This window comes from Oncorhynchus mykiss, chromosome 19, assembly GCF_057628025.1.
Source record: "Oncorhynchus mykiss isolate SJ-2025 chromosome 19, ASM5762802v1, whole genome shotgun sequence".
Classification (NCBI taxonomy): Eukaryota; Metazoa; Chordata; class Actinopteri; order Salmoniformes; family Salmonidae; genus Oncorhynchus; species Oncorhynchus mykiss.
The window spans coordinates 72,423,116-72,446,749 of NC_143040.1; the positions used below are offsets into that span (position 1 = coordinate 72,423,116).

At 43.2% G+C, this 23,634-nt stretch overlaps 1 protein-coding gene and 1 long non-coding RNA gene across 3 annotated transcripts in view; one reads left to right on the forward strand and one right to left on the reverse strand.

Annotated features, from left to right (window-relative positions):
* Nucleotides 1-20,023, reverse strand: LOC149975326 (uncharacterized). 2 transcript variants are annotated; one of them, XR_016488696.1, is made up of 2 exons: nucleotides 19,694-20,023; nucleotides 1-832 (listed from the first exon to the last, which is right to left on the reverse strand). It is a non-coding gene; the product is annotated as an uncharacterized LOC149975326 (long non-coding RNA). The 2 variants fall into 2 exon arrangements; XR_016488697.1 differs by lacking the exon at nucleotides 19,694-20,023 and adding an exon at nucleotides 11,697-12,003.
* The window catches only part of plek2 (pleckstrin 2), an 8,812-nt gene continuing 3,239 nt past the window's right edge, over nucleotides 18,062-23,634 (forward strand). Inside the window, exons 1-6 of the mRNA XM_090209673.1 lie at nucleotides 18,062-19,046; nucleotides 19,197-19,361; nucleotides 19,985-20,175; nucleotides 21,279-21,370; nucleotides 22,777-22,964; nucleotides 23,207-23,308. Coding sequence (XP_090065799.1) covers nucleotides 18,993-19,046; nucleotides 19,197-19,361; nucleotides 19,985-20,175; nucleotides 21,279-21,370; nucleotides 22,777-22,964; nucleotides 23,207-23,308 — 792 coding nt within the window. The 5' untranslated portion in view covers nucleotides 18,062-18,992. The remainder of the gene's footprint in view (nucleotides 19,047-19,196; nucleotides 19,362-19,984; nucleotides 20,176-21,278; nucleotides 21,371-22,776; nucleotides 22,965-23,206; nucleotides 23,309-23,634) is intronic.

Sequence of the window (23,634 nt, forward strand, 5' to 3'; positions counted from 1 at the left end):
TGTGGTAAATGAGCGTTAAGACACCAACCTTTTATTTCAGCCTCATAGTAAAAAAAAAGTGTAGAAAAGCATGAGATTAGCTATGAAACTCATTCTGTTTCTCTGCCCCATGACAAAATGTGTAGACTAGAATTAGCATGAGATTAGCTATAAAACTCATTCTGTTTCTCTGCCCCATGGCAAAATGTGTAGACTAGAATTAGCATGAGATTAGCTATAAAACTCATTCTGTTTCTCTGCCCCATGGCAAAATGTGTAGACTAGAATTAGCATGAGATTAGCTATAAAACTCATTCTGTTTCTCTGCCCCATGGCAAAATGTGTAGACTAGAATTAGCATGAGATTAGCTATAAAACTCATTCTGTTTCTCTGCCTATGGAAACATTTGTAGAAATGCAGGAAGTTAGCTGTTTTCCTAAATAACTGTATGTAAATTCCTGAAAGCGTGGCCTCTTTCCCAGGCCGTTTATATGGTCCAAAACACACGAACAGCTGCGACAACAGAAACCAACGGTATCAGATGGCCTAGCAAAATAGCTGTGTTATTCTGTTACACAACCCCGTACAACAAATGTCAATAAAGACTTGCAGTCCCCTCGTAACAGATCACTCTATTTCCTGTGACCTCACAACCAGTTTGAGTAGTCAGTCCCACTGGTGAAAAGAGAGTCTGATGAACATTGTGTTCCTCTTGAGTTCAAAGACAACCAGTCTGACAGGAAATCAACAAAGGCTGAAGGTGTAACAGTGGTGTCCAACATCCTCAGGGCAGGTCCACATGTTGAGGAAGGAATCAGACTTCATGTCCCTCTAGTATAGCAAATAGAGGACCTGTGAATAAAATGAGAAACAAAGTATGCAATCACAGTGGCATTCACAGTGGCAATCACAGTGGCAATCACAGTGGCATTCACAGTGGCAATAACAGTGGCAATCCCAGTGGCAATCACAGTGGCAATCACAGTGGCATTCACAGTGGCAATCACAGTGGCAATCACAGTGGCAATCACAGTGGCAATAACAGTGGCAATAACAGTGGCAATCACAGTGGGAATCGCAGTGGCAATCGCAGTGGCATTCGCAGTGGCAATCGCAGTGGCATTCACAGTGGCATTCACAGTGGCAATCACAGTGGCAATCACAGTGGCAATCACAGTGGCATTCACAGTGGCATTCACAGTGGCATTCACAGTGGCAATCACAGTGGCATTCACAGTGGCATTCACAGTGGCAATAACAGTGGCAATCACAGTGGCAATCACAGTGGCATTCACAGTGGCAATCACAGTGGCATTCACAGTGGCATTCACAGTGGCAATCACAGTGGCAATCACAGTGGCAATCACAGTGGCATTCACAGTGGCATTCACAGTGGCAATCACAGTGGCATTCACAGTGGCAATCACAGTGGCATTCACAGTGGCATTCACAGTGGCAATCACAGTGGCATTCACAGTGGCAATCACAGTGGCATTCACAGTGGCAATCACAGTGGCAATCACAGTGGCATTCACAGTGGCAATCACAGTGGCATTCACAGTGGCAATCACAGTGGCAATCACAGTGGCATTCACAGTGGCAATCACAGTGGCAATCACAGTGGCAATCACAGTGGCATTCACAGTGGCATTCACAGTGGCATTCACAGTGGCATTCACAGTGGCAATCACAGTGGCAATCACAGCGGCATTCACAGTGGCAATCACAGTGGCATTTACAGTGGCATTCAACTTTCTGGGTGGTGGTTAAAAAAATAGTGACACTCGTGATTAAAATGCACTATGCAGAAATCGATCCACCATTTCCTGATTGCTAAAATTCTCATACGTCGCCTAATTTCAGTTTATGACAAAATAAGCAAGTACAGTGTAGAGAATAATTGTTCCATCTAAACTGCTGTGAAAAATATTGTAATTTTCAGCTGGTGTACAAAAACCCAAAGGTAAAAAATAAACAAAAATGAAACTGAAAAAATGGGAAGCATAGACATAGCACACACAGAACAGATCTACCTCATCTTAGGCTGGCTTTCAATGAGAATGACAGATCTAGCTCTACCACTTCTTAGGCTGGCTTTCAATGAGAATGACAGATCTAGCTCTACCACTTCTTAGGCTGGCTTTCAATGAGAATGACAGATCTATATCACACAAAAAATAAAAATTGCTCAAATATTTTTTATTGTGGCTAGGTACTTTTTTGTAGAAAAGACTAATTTGCAATTCTTATATGAACATAAAAGAACAGACAGATACAAAATGACCCAGAGTTATAGGTAGAAAATAAATCATCAGGATCCTACGCAGCTTCGTTTTGGAATAGAGTATTCTGTGTAATATCTTGAATTGTATGAGGCGATGTCTGGAGTTAATGGAGCGTGTGTGGACCTTCTCCCAGCTATTACCCCAGTCTGCTATAGACTTGGAAGTGCCTAGCTCTTCCTCCCATTTTGCCTTCATGGCATCTGTAGGCGATGTGCTAACAGATTTAAAAGCGTCATATAGACGAGATATCAGTATGCATCCGTCAAACATGAAAGGTTTAGTATTCCCAAATGTCAGAAGGTGTTTTCTAACATAGTCTTCTAATCTGTAGGTATCTGAAGAAGTAGTGACTTCTGGGAAGATTATAGGGTTCCCTCAGCAAATCAAACGAGACTATGGTGTTGATCCCTAGCGCTCCCCATCGCTCAAAAGGTGTTATCAAGGTTATAAGGGGGCAAAGGAGGGATTCCTGACAATAGGAAGCATGAATGACATGGGTCTAAGGTCAAACTGGACCTTATTTTGCTTTGCAGATACGGACTGTGCTATGTATAATAGGATTGTTACTATAAAAAGTGACATCTCTAAATTGACAGGGGGACAAAATCACAGCGCCAATAAAGAAGGGGTGGCAATCCTCACGCTCCATATGAAGCCAGCTAGACGACAGAAGTGCTTCATCCAGCCAGAACGTAACAGCGCTAACCGTAGCTAACTGTAGAATATCAGCGCTAACTAACAGCGCTAACCGTAGCTAACTGTAGAATATCAGCGCTAACTAACAGCGCTAACCGTAGCTAACTGTAGAATATCAGCGCTAACTAACAGCGCTAACCGTAGCCAACTGTAGCCTATCAGCGCTAACGAACAGCGCTAACTGTAGGATATCAGCGCTAACCGTAGCCAACTGTAGCCTATCAGCGCTAACGAACAGCGCGGAGGTTAGCGGTCCAATAGTATAATATAACATCTGGCAGAGACAATCCTCCTTCCATCTTGGATTTACAGAGGTTTGTTTTTTTTACCTCTCCTGTGTGTTTTAGAATCCCAGATGAATGGATTGATATTAGTATTCATTATGGATCCCCATTAGTTCCTGCCAAGGCAGCAGCTACTCTTCCTGGGGTTTATTATGGATCCCCGTTAGTTCCTGCCAAGGCAGCGGCTACTCTTCCTGGGGTTTATTATGGATCCCCATTAGTTCCTGCCAAGGCAGCGGCTACTCTTCCTGGGGTTTATTATGGATCCCCGTTAGTTCCTGCCAAGGCAGCGGCTACTCTTCCTGGGGTTTATTATGGATCCCCATTAGTTCCTGCCAAGGGCAGCGGCTACTCTTCCTGGGGTTTATTATGGATCCCCATTTAGTTCCTGCCAAGGCAACGGCTACTTTTCCTGGGGTTTATTATGGATCCCCATTTAGTTCCTGCCAAGGCAGCGGCTACTCTTCCTGGGGTTTATTATGGATCCCCATTAGTTACTGCCAAGGCAGCGGCTACTCTTCCTGGGGTTTATTATGGATCCCCATTTAGTTCCTGCCAAGGCAGCGGCTACTCTTCCTGGGGATTATTATGGATCCCCATTAGTTCCTGCCAAGGCAGCAGCTACTCTTCCTGGGGTTTATTATGGATCCCCATTAGTTCCTGTCAAGGCAGCAGCTACTCTTCCTGGGGTTTATTATGGATCCCCATTAGTTCCTGCCAAGACAGCAGCTACTCTTCCTGGGGTTTATTATGGATCCACATTAGTTCCTGCCAAGACAGCAGCTACTCTTCCTGGGGTTTATTATTGATCCACATTAGTTCCTGCCAAGGCAGCAGCTACTCTTCCAGGGGTTTATTATGGATCCCCATTAGTTCCTGCCAAGGCAACAGCTACTCTTCCTGGGGTTTATTATGGATCCCCATTTGTTCCTGCTAAGGCAGCAGCTACTCTTCCTGGGGTTTATTATGGATCCCCATTAGTTCCTGCCAAGACAGCAGCTACTCTTCCTGGGGTCCGAACACATAAAGCACTTGATAATTGAGTCCAGTTGTTTTATAAAATGACTTAGGTATGAATACCGGGATGTTCTGGAATAGGTAATGCAGTTGTGGGGGAGGAAGACTATTTTAATGGCATTAATTCTTCCGAGTCGGGAAATTGGGAGAGTTCTCCAAAATTGTTTGTTTGCCTTGAGTTTATGCATCAGAGAGGGGACATTATTTTTAAATAGAGATAAGTATTGCTTGGTAACTACAATTCCTAGATAGGTACATTTATCTGAAGACGAAACTTCTTCCATTTAAGTTATAACACATTTCTATGTTAATTTGGTCAGGTTGCCCAAATAGTTACAAATTGCAGCTTTAATTTGTAAACCCAAAGTAATGACATGTGGAATAAATTGTTTTGGTACAAATCCACAATGAGTGAAACACCTTGAGGAAAAAGACTCCAATCTTGACAACAAGGTCCTCTCTGTGACAAGTGAAAGCAAGCCTCAATTTTCACATTCGCGTTGGGAGACAAAATATCTTCTGTGTCTGGCTTGGCAGTTAGCCTGAATATCTGGTAAGTCTGTGTTAAAATATGTGCTGGATCAGTCTACTGCCCAGGCTATAGCCAACACTCGGGGCTCCTGAGTGGCGCAGCGGTCTAAGGCACTGCAGCTCAGTGCAAGAGGCTTCACTACAGTCCCTGGTTCGATTCCAGGATGTATCACATCCGGATGTGATTGGGAGTTCCAATCTGGCAAAGCACAATTGGCCCAGCGTCGTCCGGATTTGGACGGGGTAGGCCGTCATTGTAAAAAATAATTTGTTCTTAACTGACTTGCCTTGTTAAATTAAAACCGCTCAATAACATTATTTCTCATTTTTGATTTCGTAGCTTGGTGTTCCACAGAAACAGCAACAGAAAAGGTAGTGTCAGAGTGGTGTAGTTCTGCATCACACTTAGACAAAGGTTGTGCAAGATGGAGAAGGATTGGTTCTAAGGGGTGGGCTAGATGGTGATGAATTGAGAGATCAGTAAATATGAACTCAGCAACAAACAAAAAAGAAACAGCCCTTTTTCAGGACCCTGTCTTTCAAAGATAATTCTTAAAAATCCAAATAACTTCACAGATCTTCATTGTAAAGGGTTTAAACACTGTTTCCCATGCTTTGTTCAATGAACCATAAACAATTAATGAACATGCACCTGTGGAACGGTCGTTAAGACACTAACAGCTTTCAGAAGGTAGGCAATTAAGGTCCCAGTTATGAAAACTTAGGACACTAAAGAGGCCTTTCTACTGACTCTGAAAAACACCAAAAGAAAGATGCCCAGGATCCCTGCACATCTGCGTGAACACGCCTTAGGCATGCTGTAAGGAGGCATGAGGACTGCAGATGTGGCCAGGGCAATAAATTGCAATGTCTGTACTGTTAGACATCTAAGACAGTGCTACAGGGAGACATGATAGACAGCTGATCGTCCTCGCAGTGGCAGACCACGTGTAACAACACCTGCACAGGATTCGTACATCTGAACATCACACCTGCGGGACAGGTACAGGATGGCAACAACTGCCCAAGTTAGAACAGGAACGCACAATCACTCCATCAGTGCTCAGACTGTCCACAATAGGCTGAGAGAGGCTGGACTAAGGGCTTGTAGGCCTGTTGTAAGGCAGGTCCTCACCAGACATCACCGGCAACAACGTCGCCTATGGGCACAAATCCACTGTCGCCGGACCAGACAGGACTGGAAAGAAGTGCTCGTCATTGACCAGACGCGGTTTTGTCTCACCAGGGGTGATGGTCGGATTCACGTTTATCGTCGAAGGAATGAGCGTTACACCGAGGCCTGTACTCTGGAGCGGGATCGATTTGGAGGTGGAGGGTCCGTCATGGTCTGGGGCGGTGTGTCACAGCATCATCGGACTGAGCTTGTTGTCATTGCAGGCAATCTCAACGCTGTGCGTTACAGGGAAGACATCCTTCTCCCACATGTGTTACCCTTGCTGTAGGCTCATCCTGACATGACTCTCCAGCATGACAATGCCTCCAGCCATACTGCTCGTTCTGTGTGTGATTTCCTGCAAGACAGAAATGTCAGTGTTCTGCCATGGCCAGCGAAGAGCCCGGATCTCAATCCCATTGAGCACGTCTGGGACCTGTTGGATCAGAGGGTGAGGGCTAGGGCCATTCCCCCCAGAAATGTCTTGGAACTTGCAGGTGCCTTGGTGGAAGAGTGGGGTAACATCTCACAGCAAGAACTGGCAAATCTGGTGCAGTCCGTGAGGAGGAGATGCATTGCAGTACTTAATGCAGCTGGTGGCCACACCAGATACTGACTGTTACTTTTGATTTTGACCCCCCCCCCCCCCCCCCCCCCCTTTGTTCAGGGACACATTATTACGTTTCTGTTAGTCATATATCACCAGGAACATATATAGCCCTTGGTTCACTCCAGACCTGACTGCCCTTGACCAGCACAAAAACATAATGTGGCAGAGTGGGAGTAAAATGTTGTGCGAGTCGCTCTCTTTCCACAAGGGGGCACTCCTTCCCCATGGATGGCTCATTTCTGGCCTTCATTGCAGATTCCTGCTTGAAGTTCACTAGTCCCTATGAGGTGCTTGTTGATATTGGTTATGGATTCCTGTAGGCGAATGGTTTCATTCCTGTGAATTTGATTGAATTATGAATTGTCTCTCAGAGCTGTCCCTTTTCCAGCTGGGTTACGAGGTCCTGTGGTACCGGTACTGGTCCCGAAGACTGACGGGTATGACAACCTTCGTGCTAGCGTTTTTCCCCCGGGTTTATTTTTAATGCGTGGAGTCCAGCGCTGGGTGCTAAGCGGTTACCGGGACGCATTTTACCGCCTAAACCGAGCCTTTCGTTGTGACAGAAGTATATCAATTGGGCTACAGTGTTTTAGGCTAACCGTGGTGCATATATACACAGTTTTGTCAATCCAAAGTTTCACAGTGTTTATGTATGTCAAAATATTTGCATCTTACACTTGTGGGTGCAATGACAAAGTGTCCCTTCTCCATATTCAGACATAATGGTCGAGAGTGTTGGAAAGGGAAAAATAAAAATGATTTCTCAGTCCTCAAGATGGCAACCCGCTCCTTCAGATGGATCAACCAATGGCACCTGGCGGGAGGCTCGCTGTCTGCTTCAACCAAGGTCGTCCATGCGCAATGTTGCTCTGGATCATGCAACAGTGGCGAAACTGTGGAGCAGTGTGCATTTTCTCTGACTTCGGGCGATGTATGTTCCCAGTTGCCGCACCTCGGATGCGAATCTGCTATCCGAGGGGGTAGGGGGTTGTTCCCCCTGGGTGGTTGCCCAGATGTGGGAGAGGCTCGGCAGGGCTGACGTAGATATTTACGCATTACGAGACACTGCCCTGTTGGGAACAGTCGCTTCCGACCCTCCTTCAAGCCAGTGGTTCTGAATCAGAAGTTGGAGAGGGTGTGCCTGGAGGGCTACTAAAGAGGAGAATGCCAGTGGTTCTGAATCAGAAGTTGGAGAGGGTGAGCCTGGAGGGTTACTAAAAAGGAGAATGCCAGTGGTTCTGAATCAGAAGTTGGAGAGGGTGCGCCTGGAGGGCTACTAAAGAGGAGAATGCCAGTGGTTCTGAATCAGAAGTTGGAGAGGGTGCGCCTGGAGGGCTACTAAAGAGGAGAATGCCAGTGGTTCTGAATCAGAAGTTGGAGAGGGTGTGCCTGGAGGGCTACTAAAGAGGAGAATGCCAGTGGTTCTGAATCAGAAGTTGGAGAGGGTGCGCCTGGAGGGCTACTAAAGAGGAGAATGCCAGTGGTTCTGAATCAGAAGTTGGAGAGGGTGTGCCTGGAGGGCTACTAAAGAGGAGAATGCCATTGGTTCTGAATCAGAAGTTGGAGAGGGTGCGCCTGGAGGGTTACTAAAAAGGAGAATGCCAGTGGTTCTGAATCAGAAGTTGGAGAGGGTGCGCCTGGAGGGTTACTAAAAAGGAGAATGCCAGTGGTTCTGAATCAGAAGTTGGAGAGGGTGCGCCTGGAGGGCTACTAAAGAGGAGAATGCCAGTGGTTCTGAATCAGAAGTTGGAGAGGGTGCGCCTGGAGGGCTACTAAAGAGGAGAATGCCAGTGGTTCTGAATCAGAAGTTGGAGAGGGTGCGCCTGGAGGGTTACTAAGGCGGAGAATGCACTTCCACTTACTTCATATTTGATGGTAGAATAAGTCCATGTTCAAAATAGGTCTTGATGCAGTGTCTTTTCTTAATTTTGCCACAAAAAACTCAGAAGAAAAACAACAAAAATAGTATTTACATCAAATAAAATCATTATTCCTTCAAAGTAGATTATTTCACAAATGCACAGCCTACTCTTAATTTGAAAATAAAATATCCTTGTTTCGTCTTCTTATTTCTAACAAAAAAAAATAACAGAGGTTATTCTACAGAGGCTCTTAAAGGTAGTTTAGTTTGGCTAGTCAATTAAAACGTTGAAGACAAAATAAATCTATCAATAATCCTGCTGTATTCAGTCTCTTTAAACAAGACAAGGCATCAAGAGTTAACCAACAGGAAGCCAAGGTAATGTACACAATCCTCTATTCAAAGACTAAACCCTTAATATAATTAAGTTAATATATATATATATATATATATTGTCTCCCTATTTCACTCAATCCTAAAAAGACTAGGCTTCTCATTCTTATGTACCTGAACTTGTCCAAGTGTGACTCCCAGCTAACACATAAAGTTCTGAGAACCATATGTTTCCTAGAGTTTGGTGAGAGTGGGGTTGTCCTTTGGTTATTTTGCATACAATCTTTCCACAACTTTCTGGGAATGGTGCAGGATAGTTGCTTGGCATTGGAACATTCTCAGCACTTTGGCAAGGAACTTGTCCCCCCCCAAAAAATAATAATAATAATAATCCTGGTATTTCGTTACTTTAACAGAACGCTTTCATTTCAATGTTGTAGGAACATTCTCCAACTGGTTTGACATTGGGAATGCTCTCAAATAGTTCAGAGAACGTTAAGAAATCATAGAATGTAAAAAATAAAAATTCATATTTAAAAAAAACATTCTGCTTAAGGTTTCCTCGTGGTTCTATTTGAAGTCATGTTCTTAAATTGTTACGAGAACGTTAAGAAGACCTATAAAAACTACAAGAAAACGCCTAAGAATGTTATTTTTTTAAAAACATAGATTCCATTCTTAGCGTCAACAAAACTCTATCCTCTATCTTGTTAAGTGTGTTCAGGTGTTTTTCGCCACGCCCACTAATTGGCCACACCTGATCTTAATTAATAGGGCTTGTTTCCTTTGAAATGGGGTCTGTTTGAATACACTAAAATGAACAGCTTTGTATGAGTTTAAAAAAAAAAAAACATAAAACTTGGCATGCTAGCTCCATCCTGGTGGCACAGTGGACTAATTCCATGGATAGAGAACAGAAGATTGATGCCGTGCCACTTTAAAAAAAGAGGTGTTTGCATGAGTAATGCCTAAGCGAATAAATGTCAATGTGTCCTATCTGTGCTTGAAGTTTAAAATACTTAACCCAAACTAAGCTAGCAGTGTTATTAAAAAGTGTTTTTGAAACATGTTCTCAGAATGTTATTTAATTACCTTCAACATAACCGAATCATTTCCAATCTCAGAATGTTAAAACCTCCCAGGTAACCTTTAAGGGAAAACATAGTAAAATGTTCTCAGAACCTCCCTGCAACCTAAAAATATATGTTCCCAGAAAAGTGTCACTTCCTTTCTCATAACGTATTTAAAAACAAAACGTTATGTTTTACCAGTCTGGAAACTTACACGACTTTGTTCCCAGAAACAATGGGAAACCAAAAACTTGGAATCACACAACTACTATAGCAGGGCTGGACACCATCCTCTGTAGTTTAGTGAACTACTATAGCAGGACAACATCCTCTGTAGTTTAGTGAACTACTATAGGAGGACACCATCCTCTGTAGTTTAGTGAACTACTATAGCAGGACAACATCCTCTGTAGTTTAGTGAACTACTATAGCAGGACAGCATCCTCTGTAGTTTAGTGAACTACTATAGCAGGGCTGGGCAACATCCTCTGTAGTTTAGTGAACTACTATAGCAGGACAACATGCTCTGTAGTTTAGTGAACTACTATAGCAGGACAACATCCTCTGTAGTTTAGTGAACTACTATAGCAGGACAGCATCCTCTGTAGTTTAGTGAACTACTATAGCAGGGCAGGGCAACATCCTCTGTAGTTTAGTGAACTACTATAGCAGGGCAGGACAACATCCTCTGTAGTTTAGTGAACTACTATAGCAGGGCTGGACAACATGCTCTGTAGTTGAGTGAACTACCATAGCAGGACAACATCCTCTGTAGTTTAGTGAACTACTATAGCAGGACAACATCCTCTGTAGTTTAGTGAACTACTATAGCAGGGCTGGACAACATGCTCTGTAGTTGAGTGAACTACCATAGCAGGACAACATCCTCTGTAGTTTAGTGAACTACTATAGCAGGGCAACATCCTCTGTAGTTTAGTGAACTACCATAGCAGGACAACATGCTCTGTAGTTTAGTGAACTACTATAGCAGGACAACATCCTCCGTAGTTTAGTGAACTACTATAGCAGGGCTGGACACCATCGTCTGTAGTTTAGTGAACTACTATAGCAGGACAACATCCTCTGTAGTTGAGTGAACTACTATAGCAGGGCTGGACACCATCCTCTGTAGTTGAGTGAACTACCATAGCAGGGCAACATGCTATATAGTTTAGTGAACTACCATAGCAGGGCAACATGCTCTATAGTTTAGTGAACTACCATAGCAGGGCAACATCCTCTATAGTTTAGTGAACTACCATAGCAGGACAACATCCTCTGTAGTTTAGTGAACTACCATAGCAGGACAACATCCTCTGTAGTTTAGTGAACTACCATAGCAGGGCAACATCCTCTGTAGTTTAGTGAACTACCATAGCAGGACAACATCCTCTGTAGTTTAGTGAACTACCATAGCAGGGCAACATCCTCTGTAGTTTAGTGAACTACCCCATCAGGGCTGTGCAAACAATGGTTACAATGTCTTTAAATATACATTTCACTCTATACACACAATGTTAACCAGTGGATTTATAAATAAAAAAGACAGGTTGCATTGTAGCATAGTCTGACTTTGAAAAAACACATTTCGATTGCCTGGGCCTGACTCCCCAGTGGGTGGACCGGCTCCCAAATGGGTGGGCCTATGCCCTCCCAGGTCCACCCATGGCTGCGCCCCTGCCCAGTCATGTGAAATCCATATATTATATAATAATAATGCATTTATTTAAATGGACTGATTTCCTTTTATGAACTGTAAGTCAGTAAAATCATTGACATTTTTGCATGTTGTTTATTTTTTTATTCAGTGTATATAGTTTTAGAGGACGACTAAACTGTTTTTATTAACACATACCTTGTTTTCCATGAACATGTGTTCGCTCTCTCAGACAGGAGAGGACGGTTTCCACTAGATAACACTGCCGCAAAGTCAGATTCCACAGAGCAGAGAGGAGCGTGAGCGAAGAAAGAAATCAAGGTTTGATCCGAGCGTTCTGACCATCACAATGGCAGTCAAGCCCTCAAGCTAACTGGCTAAATTTCACTAGCTACTTTATTTTTTTTATTTTACCTTTATTTAACCAGGCAAGAGAACAAATTTCTTATTTTCAATGACGGCCTAGGAACAGTGCCTGCTGGTGTTGGAGATTTTCCAGTCGTCTGATGATTTTCAGTAACCTATACTGTTCTTTTTTAAGTAGAAAGAATAATCAATATAAGCTTAAATATTAGACATGGGTAAGCAGAATGAAAGCTAAACCCATGTGTGTGTACAAAGCTAGATCAACATCGAATTGACTATTGGACATGTAAAGAACAGAACGTTAGCAGAATCTGTGTAGATGAGGCAAGGTAAACTAACAAGACGTGACTGGTCTGGGCCATATCTGATCTTGTGAAGGCTACTGGACACGCATATAAGTTAACCATACATTGATAATGTAGGTCTGAACTTTTAAAGACCTTTGGACAGGAACATTAGCCAAGGGGCATGTCATGCCACCAATAGAATCTATGCGCCAATATCTGAGCCAATAAGATCATGGAAACTATGTAACAAAGCAAATGGGGGTGATGACATCATTATGTAAAGGTAAAACTGTATAAAAGCCAAGCGCTAAGAATGAGGAGGCAGTTCTTCCATGGAGATGCTCGGCTTTTGTTGTTCTCTGTAATAAAAGTCTAATTGAATTCACAAGCTGCGGTATCTGAGTAGTATTTATTTGACATATTTTCCACAACACTGGCAATCATTTAATTAGGTTTTTTTGACGACGCTTACTGACACCAGCCATATTCAACGGGTGTTGAGCTGAAATTGTGGGCGGTACTATGAACAGTATAGGTTACGTATGTCCAATAAGAAACACCTGCTTTCTTTTCTGTTGCAAAACATTTTTCTAAATGCTCTATGAAGTTAACTAATGAATATGTCTGGTCAGAGAGGAAGAGGCGAAGCGAGAGGGATAACTGGGCCCAAAATCTGTCTTCTCCGACAGGTGGCGTCAATGAGAGAGTGTAGAATTTGGTTAAAGTGATACTTGGGGATTTTGAGGCTTTTGTTGCGTTTCAAAAAAGACACTTACCTTTAGGGGAATCCCGTCAACATCTTGGACATCGTCCCAAACGATTAGAAAACAAGGGACGTTCGCAACGTAAGCACCTCAGCCTTCGTTTTTGATCGAGTTTGCGAGTGTACAATTATGTTCACTTCGGGGCCTGAAATGCCCCATAATTCAATTCGCGATGATCGTACATCCGCTAAGAAAAGTCAGCCGAAACTTAAAGCCTCAACGTGAATATGGATAAGTCAACATACAGGTGTAAGTAAAAACGAATGTAAAGTGGTTAGAAATTGTGCTACTAATGCACATTATGGCACAAACACATCTCGTAAAAGTAATAATGTTTTTGTTTGGTTATCTTTTGGAAATTGTAGAAATAAAACATTTCCCTTCTTCAGAAGTTCCAGCTAGGCAGGCTAAAGATTATTAATTTTCTAGCTATCATACAGTAGACGTAAATTAATAATCATATAGTTAATATAAGTAGACATGCACTCATAATTGACTGTACCGCATGTCAAGCAACCGGTGGCTGAAAACACAACGAGGGAGTGACGAAGTTCCGGGCAAGGCCGGTCCGTTTAAAAAAACATTCCTTCCTCTCTCCCCCTTGCAAGTATATACTCATCAGACGTCATGATAAATCATCAGAAGTGTCCACTTAATTTGAGGGCTGAGGGGATAAGGTGTGTCTTTGGAATGCAAGCCCCTGACTCTTCCCAGATGAACTTGTGGATACTGTTTTTTATGTCTTTGTGTCCGGTATGAAGAAAGTTAGTGGTAGTTTTGCGAGCCAATGCTAACTAGCGTTAGCGCAACGACTGATAATCTATGGGTGTGTGCTCGCGTGCAAAAAAAAATGTAAATGCTTATTTGATGATTTGATCGAATATAAGTTTTGTAACGCTTAGGTTTTTACGAGTGTAATTTACTGATGATATAAGTAGAACACGTGACATCCCGGCAACTTTGAGAAAATCACAATAAAGGAGTTGCGCTTATTGTTCACACGCGTATCTGCCCTCTCATTGGCTAGAATGGTCCCACCGATCTTGCCGCTGGGGTCTGGTAAACGCGTTCAGTACTGCTGCTTTGAAATGGGTTTGACTAGATAGCACAGCCACAAAGTCATTGTGGCTAGTGTTCATACAATTTTATTTATTTATTTTATTTCACCTTTATTTAACCAGGTAGGCAAGTTGAGAACAAGTTCTCGTTTACAATTGCGACCTGGCCAAGATAAAGCAAAGCAGTTCGACACATACAACGACACAGAGTTACACATGGAGTAAAAGAGAGATCAAAATCTAATTTTAGTTGTGACATACTGTGTAAACAACAGTGAAATGTTTACTTACAGGCCCTTTTCCCACAATGCAGAGAGAAAGAAAATAGAGAAATAATAGAAAAGTGATAACACGTAACAATAAATACACAATGAGTAACGATAACTACCAGTACTGAGTCAATGATAACATGGATCTATACACAGAGTACCAGTACTGATTCAATGATAACATGGCTCTATACACAGAGTACCAGTACTGAGTCAATGATAACATGGCTCTATACACAGAGTACCAGTACTGAGTCAATGATAACATGGCTCTATACACAGAGTACCAGTACTGAGTCAATGATAACATGGCTCTATACACAGAGTACCAGTACTGAGTCAATGATAACATGGCTCTATACACAGAGTACCAGTACTGAGTCAATGATAACATGGCTCTATACACAGAGTACCAGTACTGAGTCAATGATAACATGGCTCTATACACAGAGTACCAGTACTGAGTCAATGATAACATGGCTATATACACAGAGTACCAGTACTGAGTCAATGATAACATGGCTCTATACACAGAGTACCAGTACTGAGTCAATGATAACATGGCTATATACACAGAGTACTAGTACTGAGTCAATGATAACATGGCTGTATACACAGAGTACCAGTACTGAGTCAATGATAACATGGCTGTATACACAGAGTACCAGTACTGAGTCAATGATAACATGGCTGTATACACAGAGTACCAGTACTGAGTCAATGATAACATGGCTCTATACACAGAGTACCAGTACTGAGTCAATGATAACATGGCTCTATACACAGAGTACCAGTACTGAGTCAATGATAACATGGCTCTATACACAGAGTACTAGTACTGAGTCAATGATAACATGGCTCTATACACAGAGTACCAGTACTGAGTAATGATAACTTGGCTCTATACACAGAGTACCAGTACTGAGTCAATGATAACATGGCTCTATACACAGAGTACCAGTACTGAGTCAATGATAACATGGCTCTATACACAGAGTACCAGTACTGAGTCAATGATAACATGGCTCTATACACAGAGTACCAGTACTGAGTCAATGATAACATGGCTCTATACACAGAGTACCAGTACTGAGTCAATGATAACATGGCTCTATACACAGAGTACCAGTACTGAGTCAATGATAACATGGCTCTATACACAGAGTACCAGTACTGAGTCAATGATAACATGGCTCTATACACAGAGTACCAGTACTGAGTCAATGATAACATGGCTCTATACACAGAGTACCAGTACTGAGTCAATGATAACATGGCTCTATACACAGAGTACCAGTACTGAGTCAATGATAACATGGCTCTATACACAGAGTACCAGTACTGAGTCAATGATAACATGGCTCTATACACAGAGTACCAGTACTGAGTCAATGATAACATGGCTCTATACACAGAGTACCAGTACTGAGTCAATGATAACATGGCTCTATACACAGAGTACCAGTACTGAGTCAATGATAACATGGCTCTATACACAGAGTACCAGTACTGAGTCAATGATAACATGGCTCTATACACAGAGTACCAGTACTGAGTCAATGATAACATGGCTCTATACACAGAGTACCAGTACTGAGTAACGATAACATGGATCTATACACAGAGTACCAGTACTGAGTCAATGATAACATGGCTCTATACACAGAGTACTAGTACTGAGTCAATGATAACATGGCTCTATACACAGAGTACTAGTACTGAGTCAATGATAACATGGCTCTATACACAGAGTACCAGTACTGAGTCAATGATAACATGGCTCTATACACAGAGTACCAGTACTGAGTAACGATAACATGGATCTATACACAGAGTACCAGTACTGAGTCAATGATAACATGGCTCTATACACAGAGTACTAGTACTGAGTCAATGATAACATGGCTCTATACACAGAGTACCAGTACTGAGTCAATGATAACATGGCTCTATACACAGAGTACCAGTACTGAGTCAATGATAACATGGCTCTATACACAGAGTACCAGTACTGAGTAACGATAACTTGGCTCTATACACAGAGTACCAGTACTGAGTCAATGATAACATGGCTCTATACACAGAGTACCAGTACTGAGTCAATGATAACATGGCTCTATACACAGAGTACCAGTACTGAGTCAATGATAACATGGCTCTATACACAGAGTACTAGTACTGAGTCAATGATAACATGGCTCTATACACAGAGTACCAGTACTGAGTAACGATAACTTGGCTCTATACACAGAGTACCAGTACTGAGTCAATGATAACATGGCTCTATACACAGAGTACTAGTACTGAGTCAATGATAACATGGCTCTATACACAGAGTACCAGTACTGAGTAACGATAACTTGGCTCTATACACAGAGTACCAGTTTGTAAGTAATATTGTACATAATTGTTGCTGTTACCATCTCTTATGACCGAAAAGAGTTTCAGGAAATCAGAACAGCGATAAACTCACCTCAGATTAGACAAAGATTTTTTTCTTTAATGAGTCCTACGTGAAGGATATACTGCTTCTCCGAGACTAGGCCCAAATCCCCGTCATCTGTTACCAACAGATGCATATCATGTGAAATCCATAGACTAGGCCCAAATCCCCGTCATCTGTTACCAACAGATGCATATCATGTGAAATCCATAGACTAGGCCCAAATCCCCGTCATCTGTTACCAACAGATGCATATCATGTGAAATCCATAGACTAGGCCCAAATCCCCGTCATCTGTTACCAACAGATGCATATCATGTGAAATCCATAGACTAGGCCCAAATCCCCGTCATCTGTTACCAACAGATGCATATCATGTGAAATCCATAGACTAGGCCCAAATCCCCGTCATTTGTTACCAACAGATGCATATCATGTGAAACCCATAGACTAGGCCCAAATCCCCGTCATCTGTTACCAACAGATGCATATCATGTGAAATCCATAGACTAGGCCCAAATCCCCGTCATCTGTTACCAACAGATGCATATCATGTGAAATCCATAGACTAGGCCCAAATCCCCGTCATCTGTTACCAACAGATGCATATCATGTGAAATCCATAGACTAGGCCCAAATCCCCGTCATCTGTTACCAACAGATGCATATCATGTGAAATCCATAGACTAGGCCCAAATCCCCGTCATCTGTTACCAACAGATGCATATCATGTGAAATCCATAGACTAGGCCCAAATCCCCGTCATTTGTTACCAACAGATGCATATCATGTGAAACCCATAGACTAGGCCCAAATCCCCGTCATCTGTTACCAACAGATGCATATCATGTGAAATCCATAGACTAGGCCCAAATCCCCGTCATCTGTTACCAACAGATGCATATCATGTGAAATCCATAGACTAGGCCCAAATCCCCGTCATCTGTTACCAACAGATGCATATCATGTGAAATCCATAGACTAGGCGCAAATCCCCGTCATTTGTTACCAACAGATGCATATCATGTGAAATCCATAGACTAGGCCCAAATCCCTGTCATTTGTTACCAACAGATGCATATCATGTGAAACCCATAGACTAGGCCCAAATCCCCGTCATCTGTTACCAACAGATGCATATCATGTGAAATCCATAGACTAGGCCCAAATCCCCACAGTACATTAATTTCCAATGGAACGCTGTGTTTGCCTTGCAAAGACAGTTGCAGTGAAAAATGGTGCATGTTGCGTTTGATATTTTTTGATCGGTGTACACGTCACTAAGAGTAACGCCTAGATCACACCAAACAATAATTTTTTTCATTTTTGGTACACCAGAACAGTACATTCATTTCCAATGGAACGCTGTGTTTGCCTCGCAGTGTTGCGTTGCAGAGACAGTTGCAGTGCACTCTGTGTGGTGCATAGGTTGGATTTATCGAACCTATGCATCAAACTGTGTGCATCAAACTGTGTGCATCAAACTGTATGCTTCAAACTGTATGCTCAAACTGTGTGCATTCAAACTGTATGCATAGACGGCTTGGCAGAAATGGTAGCAGAAGGTGAATGTTGAGGACCATTTTGCGCAACATTCCTCTCTCGGTGTGATCCAGGTGTCAAGTGACTATAGGAGTGTATAGCCTGCTGAAAACATTCCCTTTGGACAGTAAGATGAAACGACTTAATATTCACCATCTGCCTGCCTTTGGGTTGCCGTTCTCTGTCGCGAGCAGATCCACAAACAAGATGTTGTATTTTACATTTGGCCGTATTTAACCCGAGGCGCTAAATACCTGCACTACAGCGCGATAGAAATACAAAGGAAAGGAGTACGTTTACATGCACACCAATGATTCGATATTATTAAACTTGGTAGAACGTTTATTTACATTCCCACCAGACCTGATTTCAGAAGTGATCATGTAAACAGGATTATTAGGGAAATTGTTATTTTTGTAAAGCATGTAAAACGTTTACGGCGAACTAATATATTCATGTGCCTATTATTGTCTGCATGTAACCGACGATACTCATTACTGTCCCTGATTTTTGCGGAGACTGGATTCACTTATACTCTGCATGTGTCGACTTAATCGGAATGTACCTTTATATGTCAAATAGAGAAGCCCTTTGTGGAAAGAGGGGATCATATATACATATTTGACTTGGTGCCACGGAGTTTTTCCTGCATTCCGATGTTCTGAGAGTTCTGTGCTGGCTGGGTGTGTACCAGATGACGCAGCAGCCAGGTGAGAGATAAACCATGCTTCGAGACCCGAGTTGAGGTAGAACAACTGACTGACTATGGAAGAAGATCAGAAGAACCCTATCCTCAAAGAGGGATTCCTTGTGAAACGGGTAAGATTAAATAAACCGTTATATGTCCACATGACGCGCATTTCATTTGACTATTATTCATAAATGTGTTATAACATTGTTTTAACTGAGTAGTTATAAAATGCATAGAATGCATTTTAATGAATATATATTTTCTAATTGTAACTCTAGGGCCATGTAGTTCACAACTGGAAGGCTCGCTGGTTTGTACTCTATCCAGACCAGTTGCTCTACTATAAATATGACGGAGGGAAGAGAGACTCCTGTCAACGCGGGAGGATCATGTTGACCGATTGTAAAATCTCTTGTCCGTTTCTGGAGTATGACAACCGCCCGGTGAGTTAATGTACAAGCCCCTTTTACGTTTACCTCGTCTGGAATCAGTGACATTATGGCTGTTGAACAGCAATCAAATCATAGAATTACATATTATACATATACTACATCATGGTTATAATGCTGATCTATGTGATTAGAACAGAATCATGATTATATTATAGAATTTATGATTATATTCTAGAATTATGATTCTATTCTAATAGAATAGCATTATATAGTGTATGCTGTTCATGTCTCTGAAACTGTTGCCCTGAGGATATATCGCTAGATGTGTCAATAGATTACGTGTTGTATTGTCGAAAACAGGCTGCGAAGTGGGAGTGTCTCACCTCTGTTGAGCCCAGCCCAGCTTTTTGCTTCCTGCTGAAATCATACTAGAGAATGCAAGGCCCGGGGACATCCCGTCATAAATAGCATTTTTTTTAATTAGAGTAGTTTCAACCTTAGACCACTTGACGCTATCATCGTAGATACAGTGCGCTTTTCATAGTTTTCAAAGGTGTGTTGGATACATCTCTCGATGCTGTTGGACGCATCATGATATCATCTTGGGGTTAAGATGTAATCTTCAGGAATTCAACATCATCTGTTGGTCTTCTTTGTTGTTTACTGTACCTCAGCTGGTGTTCAAACTGCAAACCAAGAGTTCTGCCGAGTACTTCCTGGAGGCGTGTTCTCGGGAGGAGCGTGACCAATGGGCAGCGGATATCGGTGCAGCGGTGGAGAAGCTCCGCCCAGCTGACTCTCCTACCCCGAGCCAGTCTAAAACCACTGGGCACCGGTCACTACAACTACACAGCGTCAGCCTGAAGTGAGACACTTTAGGAGCCTTGGCTGAAAGACTTTCCCCAACCATCAACACTGGTTAAAATGACCTTATTACAACCAGATTACATGGTTAGAAACTGGTTGTAATAACGTTGCCTGCTTGGTTGCATTTAGTCTATTAGTCACATGAGTGAAGTCTTTAGCTATTCCACAAAGACAGTCACACAGCTGGTCAATAGTGACGCTATTCCATAAAGACAGTCACACAGCTGGTCAATAGTGAAGCTATTCCATAAAGACAGTCACACAGCTGGTCAGTAGTGACGCTCTTCCATAAAGACAGTCACACAGCTGGTCAAGTGACGCTCTTCCATAAAGACAGTCACACAGCTGGTCAGTAGTGAAGCTATTCTTTAAAGACAGTCACACAGCTGGTCAGTAGTGACGCTCTTCCATAAAGACAGTCACACAGCTGGTCAAGTGACGCTCTTCCATAAAGACAGTCACACAGCTGGTCAATAGTGACGCTCTTCCATAAAGACAGTCACACAGCTGGTCAATAGTGAAGCTATTCCATAAAGACAGTCACACAGCTGGTCAATAGTGAAGCTATTCCATAAAGACAGTCACACAGCTGGTCAATAGTGAAGCTATTCCATAAAGACAGTCACACAGCTGGTCAATAGTGAAGCTATTCCATAAAGACAGTCACACAGCTGGTCAATAGTGACGCTATTCCATAAAGACAGTCACACAGCTGGTCATTAGTGACGCTCTTCCATAAAGACAGTCACACAGCTGGTCAAGTGACGCTCTTCCATAAAGACAGTCACACAGCTGGTCAGTAGTGAAGCTATTCTTTAAAGACAGTCACACAGCTGGTCAGTAGTGACGCTCTTCCATAAAGACAGTCACACAGCTGGTCAAGTGACGCTCTTCCATAAAGACAGTCACACAGCTGGTCAATAGTGAAGCTATTCCATAAAGACAGTCACACAGCTGGTCAATAGTGACGCTCTTCCATAAATACAGTCACACAGCTGGTCAGTAGTGAAGCCATTCCAGCTAAAGAGTTAGGGCCAAGGGGAAGAGCTAAGAGGTGAATTGTGTCTAGCTGACATGGTGTGTTGTCCTTCCTTCTCCCAGCCAGGTAGTGGACTCCATGTATGATGTCCACAGTGGCATCAAGCTGACCAGCCACAACGAACAGGGAAGCTCCTACAGCAACTGCTTCTCAGGTGAGACGCTCTGACACACAGCCTGACATACAGTGAGTGAACCAAACATTAAGAACACCTTCCTAATATTGAGTTGCTGCACCCCCTTTGTGTCCTCAGAATAGTCTCAATTTGTCAGGGACATGGACTCTACAAGGTGTCGAAAGCATTCCACAGGGATGCTGGCCCATGTTGACTCCAATGCTTCCCACAGTTGTGTCAAATTGGCTGGATGTCCTTTGGGTGGTAAACCATTCTTGATACACATGGGAATCTGTTGAGCATGAAAAACCCTGCAGCGTTGCAGTTCTTGACACAAACCGGGGCACCTGCTACCATACCCCCATTCAAAAGCACTTCAATCTTTTGTCTTGCCCATTCACCCTCTGAATGGCACACTTACACAATCCATGTCTCAATTGTCTCAATATTTAAAAATCCTTTGTCTCCTCCCCTTCATTCTACACTGATTGAAGTGGATTTAACAAGTGACATCAATAAGGGATCATAGCGTTCACCTGGATTCACCTGGTCAGTCTATGTCATGGAAAGAGTTCTTCATGTTTTGTATACTCAGTGTATATCCCACTTAACAGACATGTGTGTATGTGATCCCAGTTGAACATACTACTGCTGTTGGTGCTGTTGGTGGAGGGGATCTCTGAGATTGTTGTGGATGGATGTAATGACAGTGGTGCTGGTGGTGTGGATCCTCTCTCTCTCTCTCTCCTTCTCCCCCTTCTCTCTCCCTCTCTCTCTCTCTCTTCCCCACCTCTCTCGCTCATACTCTTTCTCCTTCCCTTTCCCTCTCTCTCTCTCTCTTCCCACCCTCTCTCGCTCATACTCTTTCTCCCTCTCTCTCTCCCTCTCTCTCTCTCTCTCCCCCCTCTCTCTCTCACACTCTTTCTCCCTCTCTTTCTCCTTCCCTTTCCCTCTCATACTCTTTCCCTCTCTCTCTCCCTCTCTCTCTCTCTCCTCTCTCTCTCTCTCTCTCTCTCTCTCTCTCTCTCCCCCCTCTCTCATACTCTTTCTCCCTCTCTTTCTCCTTCCCTTTCTTTCTCCTTCCCCCTCTCTCTCTCATACTCTTTCTCCCTCTCTTTCTCCTTCCCCCTCGCTCTCTCTCTCCCACCCCCCTCTCCCTCTCCCTCTCTCTCTCTCCCTCTCTTTCTCCTTCCCCCTCTCTCTCTCTCTCTCTCTCTCTCCCTCTCTCTCTCCCTCTCTTTCTCCTTCCCCTCTCTCTCTCTCTCTCTCTCTCTCTCTCTCTCTCTCTCTCCTCTCTCTCTCCCTCTCTTTCTCCTTCCCCCTCTCTCTCTCTCTCTCTCTCTCTCTCTCTCCCCTTCTCTCATACTCTTTCTCCCTCTCTTTCTCCTTCCCCCTCTCTCTCTCTCTCTCTCTCTCTCTCTCTCTCTCTCTCTCTCTCTCTCCAGGTTCTGCGGTGGTGGACTGGCTGGTGTTCAATCAGCTGGCTCTGACCCGTGTAGAGGCTGTGACTCTGTCCTCGGCCGTCCTGGAGGAAGGTTTCCTACGCCCTGTAGGTCTGAGGAGCGTTGAGGCTCAGCGCAGCCATGGACTCAGTGAGCAGTTCCTGGATGACTCCACTGCTCTCTACAGCTTTGTGAGTGACTGTCCCTAGTTATAGCAGTAACCCCTTCTCTCCATGAAGGTAGATTGATTCACTGACTGATTCACTGACTGATTCACCTATTGATTCACTGTTTTGATTCACTGACTGATTCACTGATTGATTCACTGACTGATTCACTGATTGATTCACATGTACTGTTGTGCTTTAGACAGTGTCTAAACCAGATGTCCTACTGTATTTCCTTGTGAATGTGTCCGTGTTGTCTCTCCCAGTCAGAGAACTTTAAGAAAAGAGGCAGCGTGAAGGCTGAGACTTCCTTATCAGCCATGGAACTAAGTGGGAAAGTCCTGAAAAGGGGCTATCTACTGAAACAGGTGAGAAAAACTCAGCCCAAACTATCTGTGGTTGGCTGTTGCCTAGTCTCTGCCAATCAACCCAAACTATCTGTGGTTGGCTGTTGCCTAGTCTTTGCCAATCAGCCCAAACTATCTGTGGTTGGCTGTGGCCTAGTCTTTGCCAATCAGCAGCCCAAACTATCTGTGGTTGGATGTGGCCTAGTCTTTGCCAATCAGCAGCCCAAACTATCTGTGGTTGGATGTGGTCTAGTCTTTGCCAATCAGCAGCCCAAACTATCTGTGGTTGGCTGTGGTCTAGTCTTTGCCAATCAGCCCAAACTATCTGTGGTTGGATGTTGCCTAGT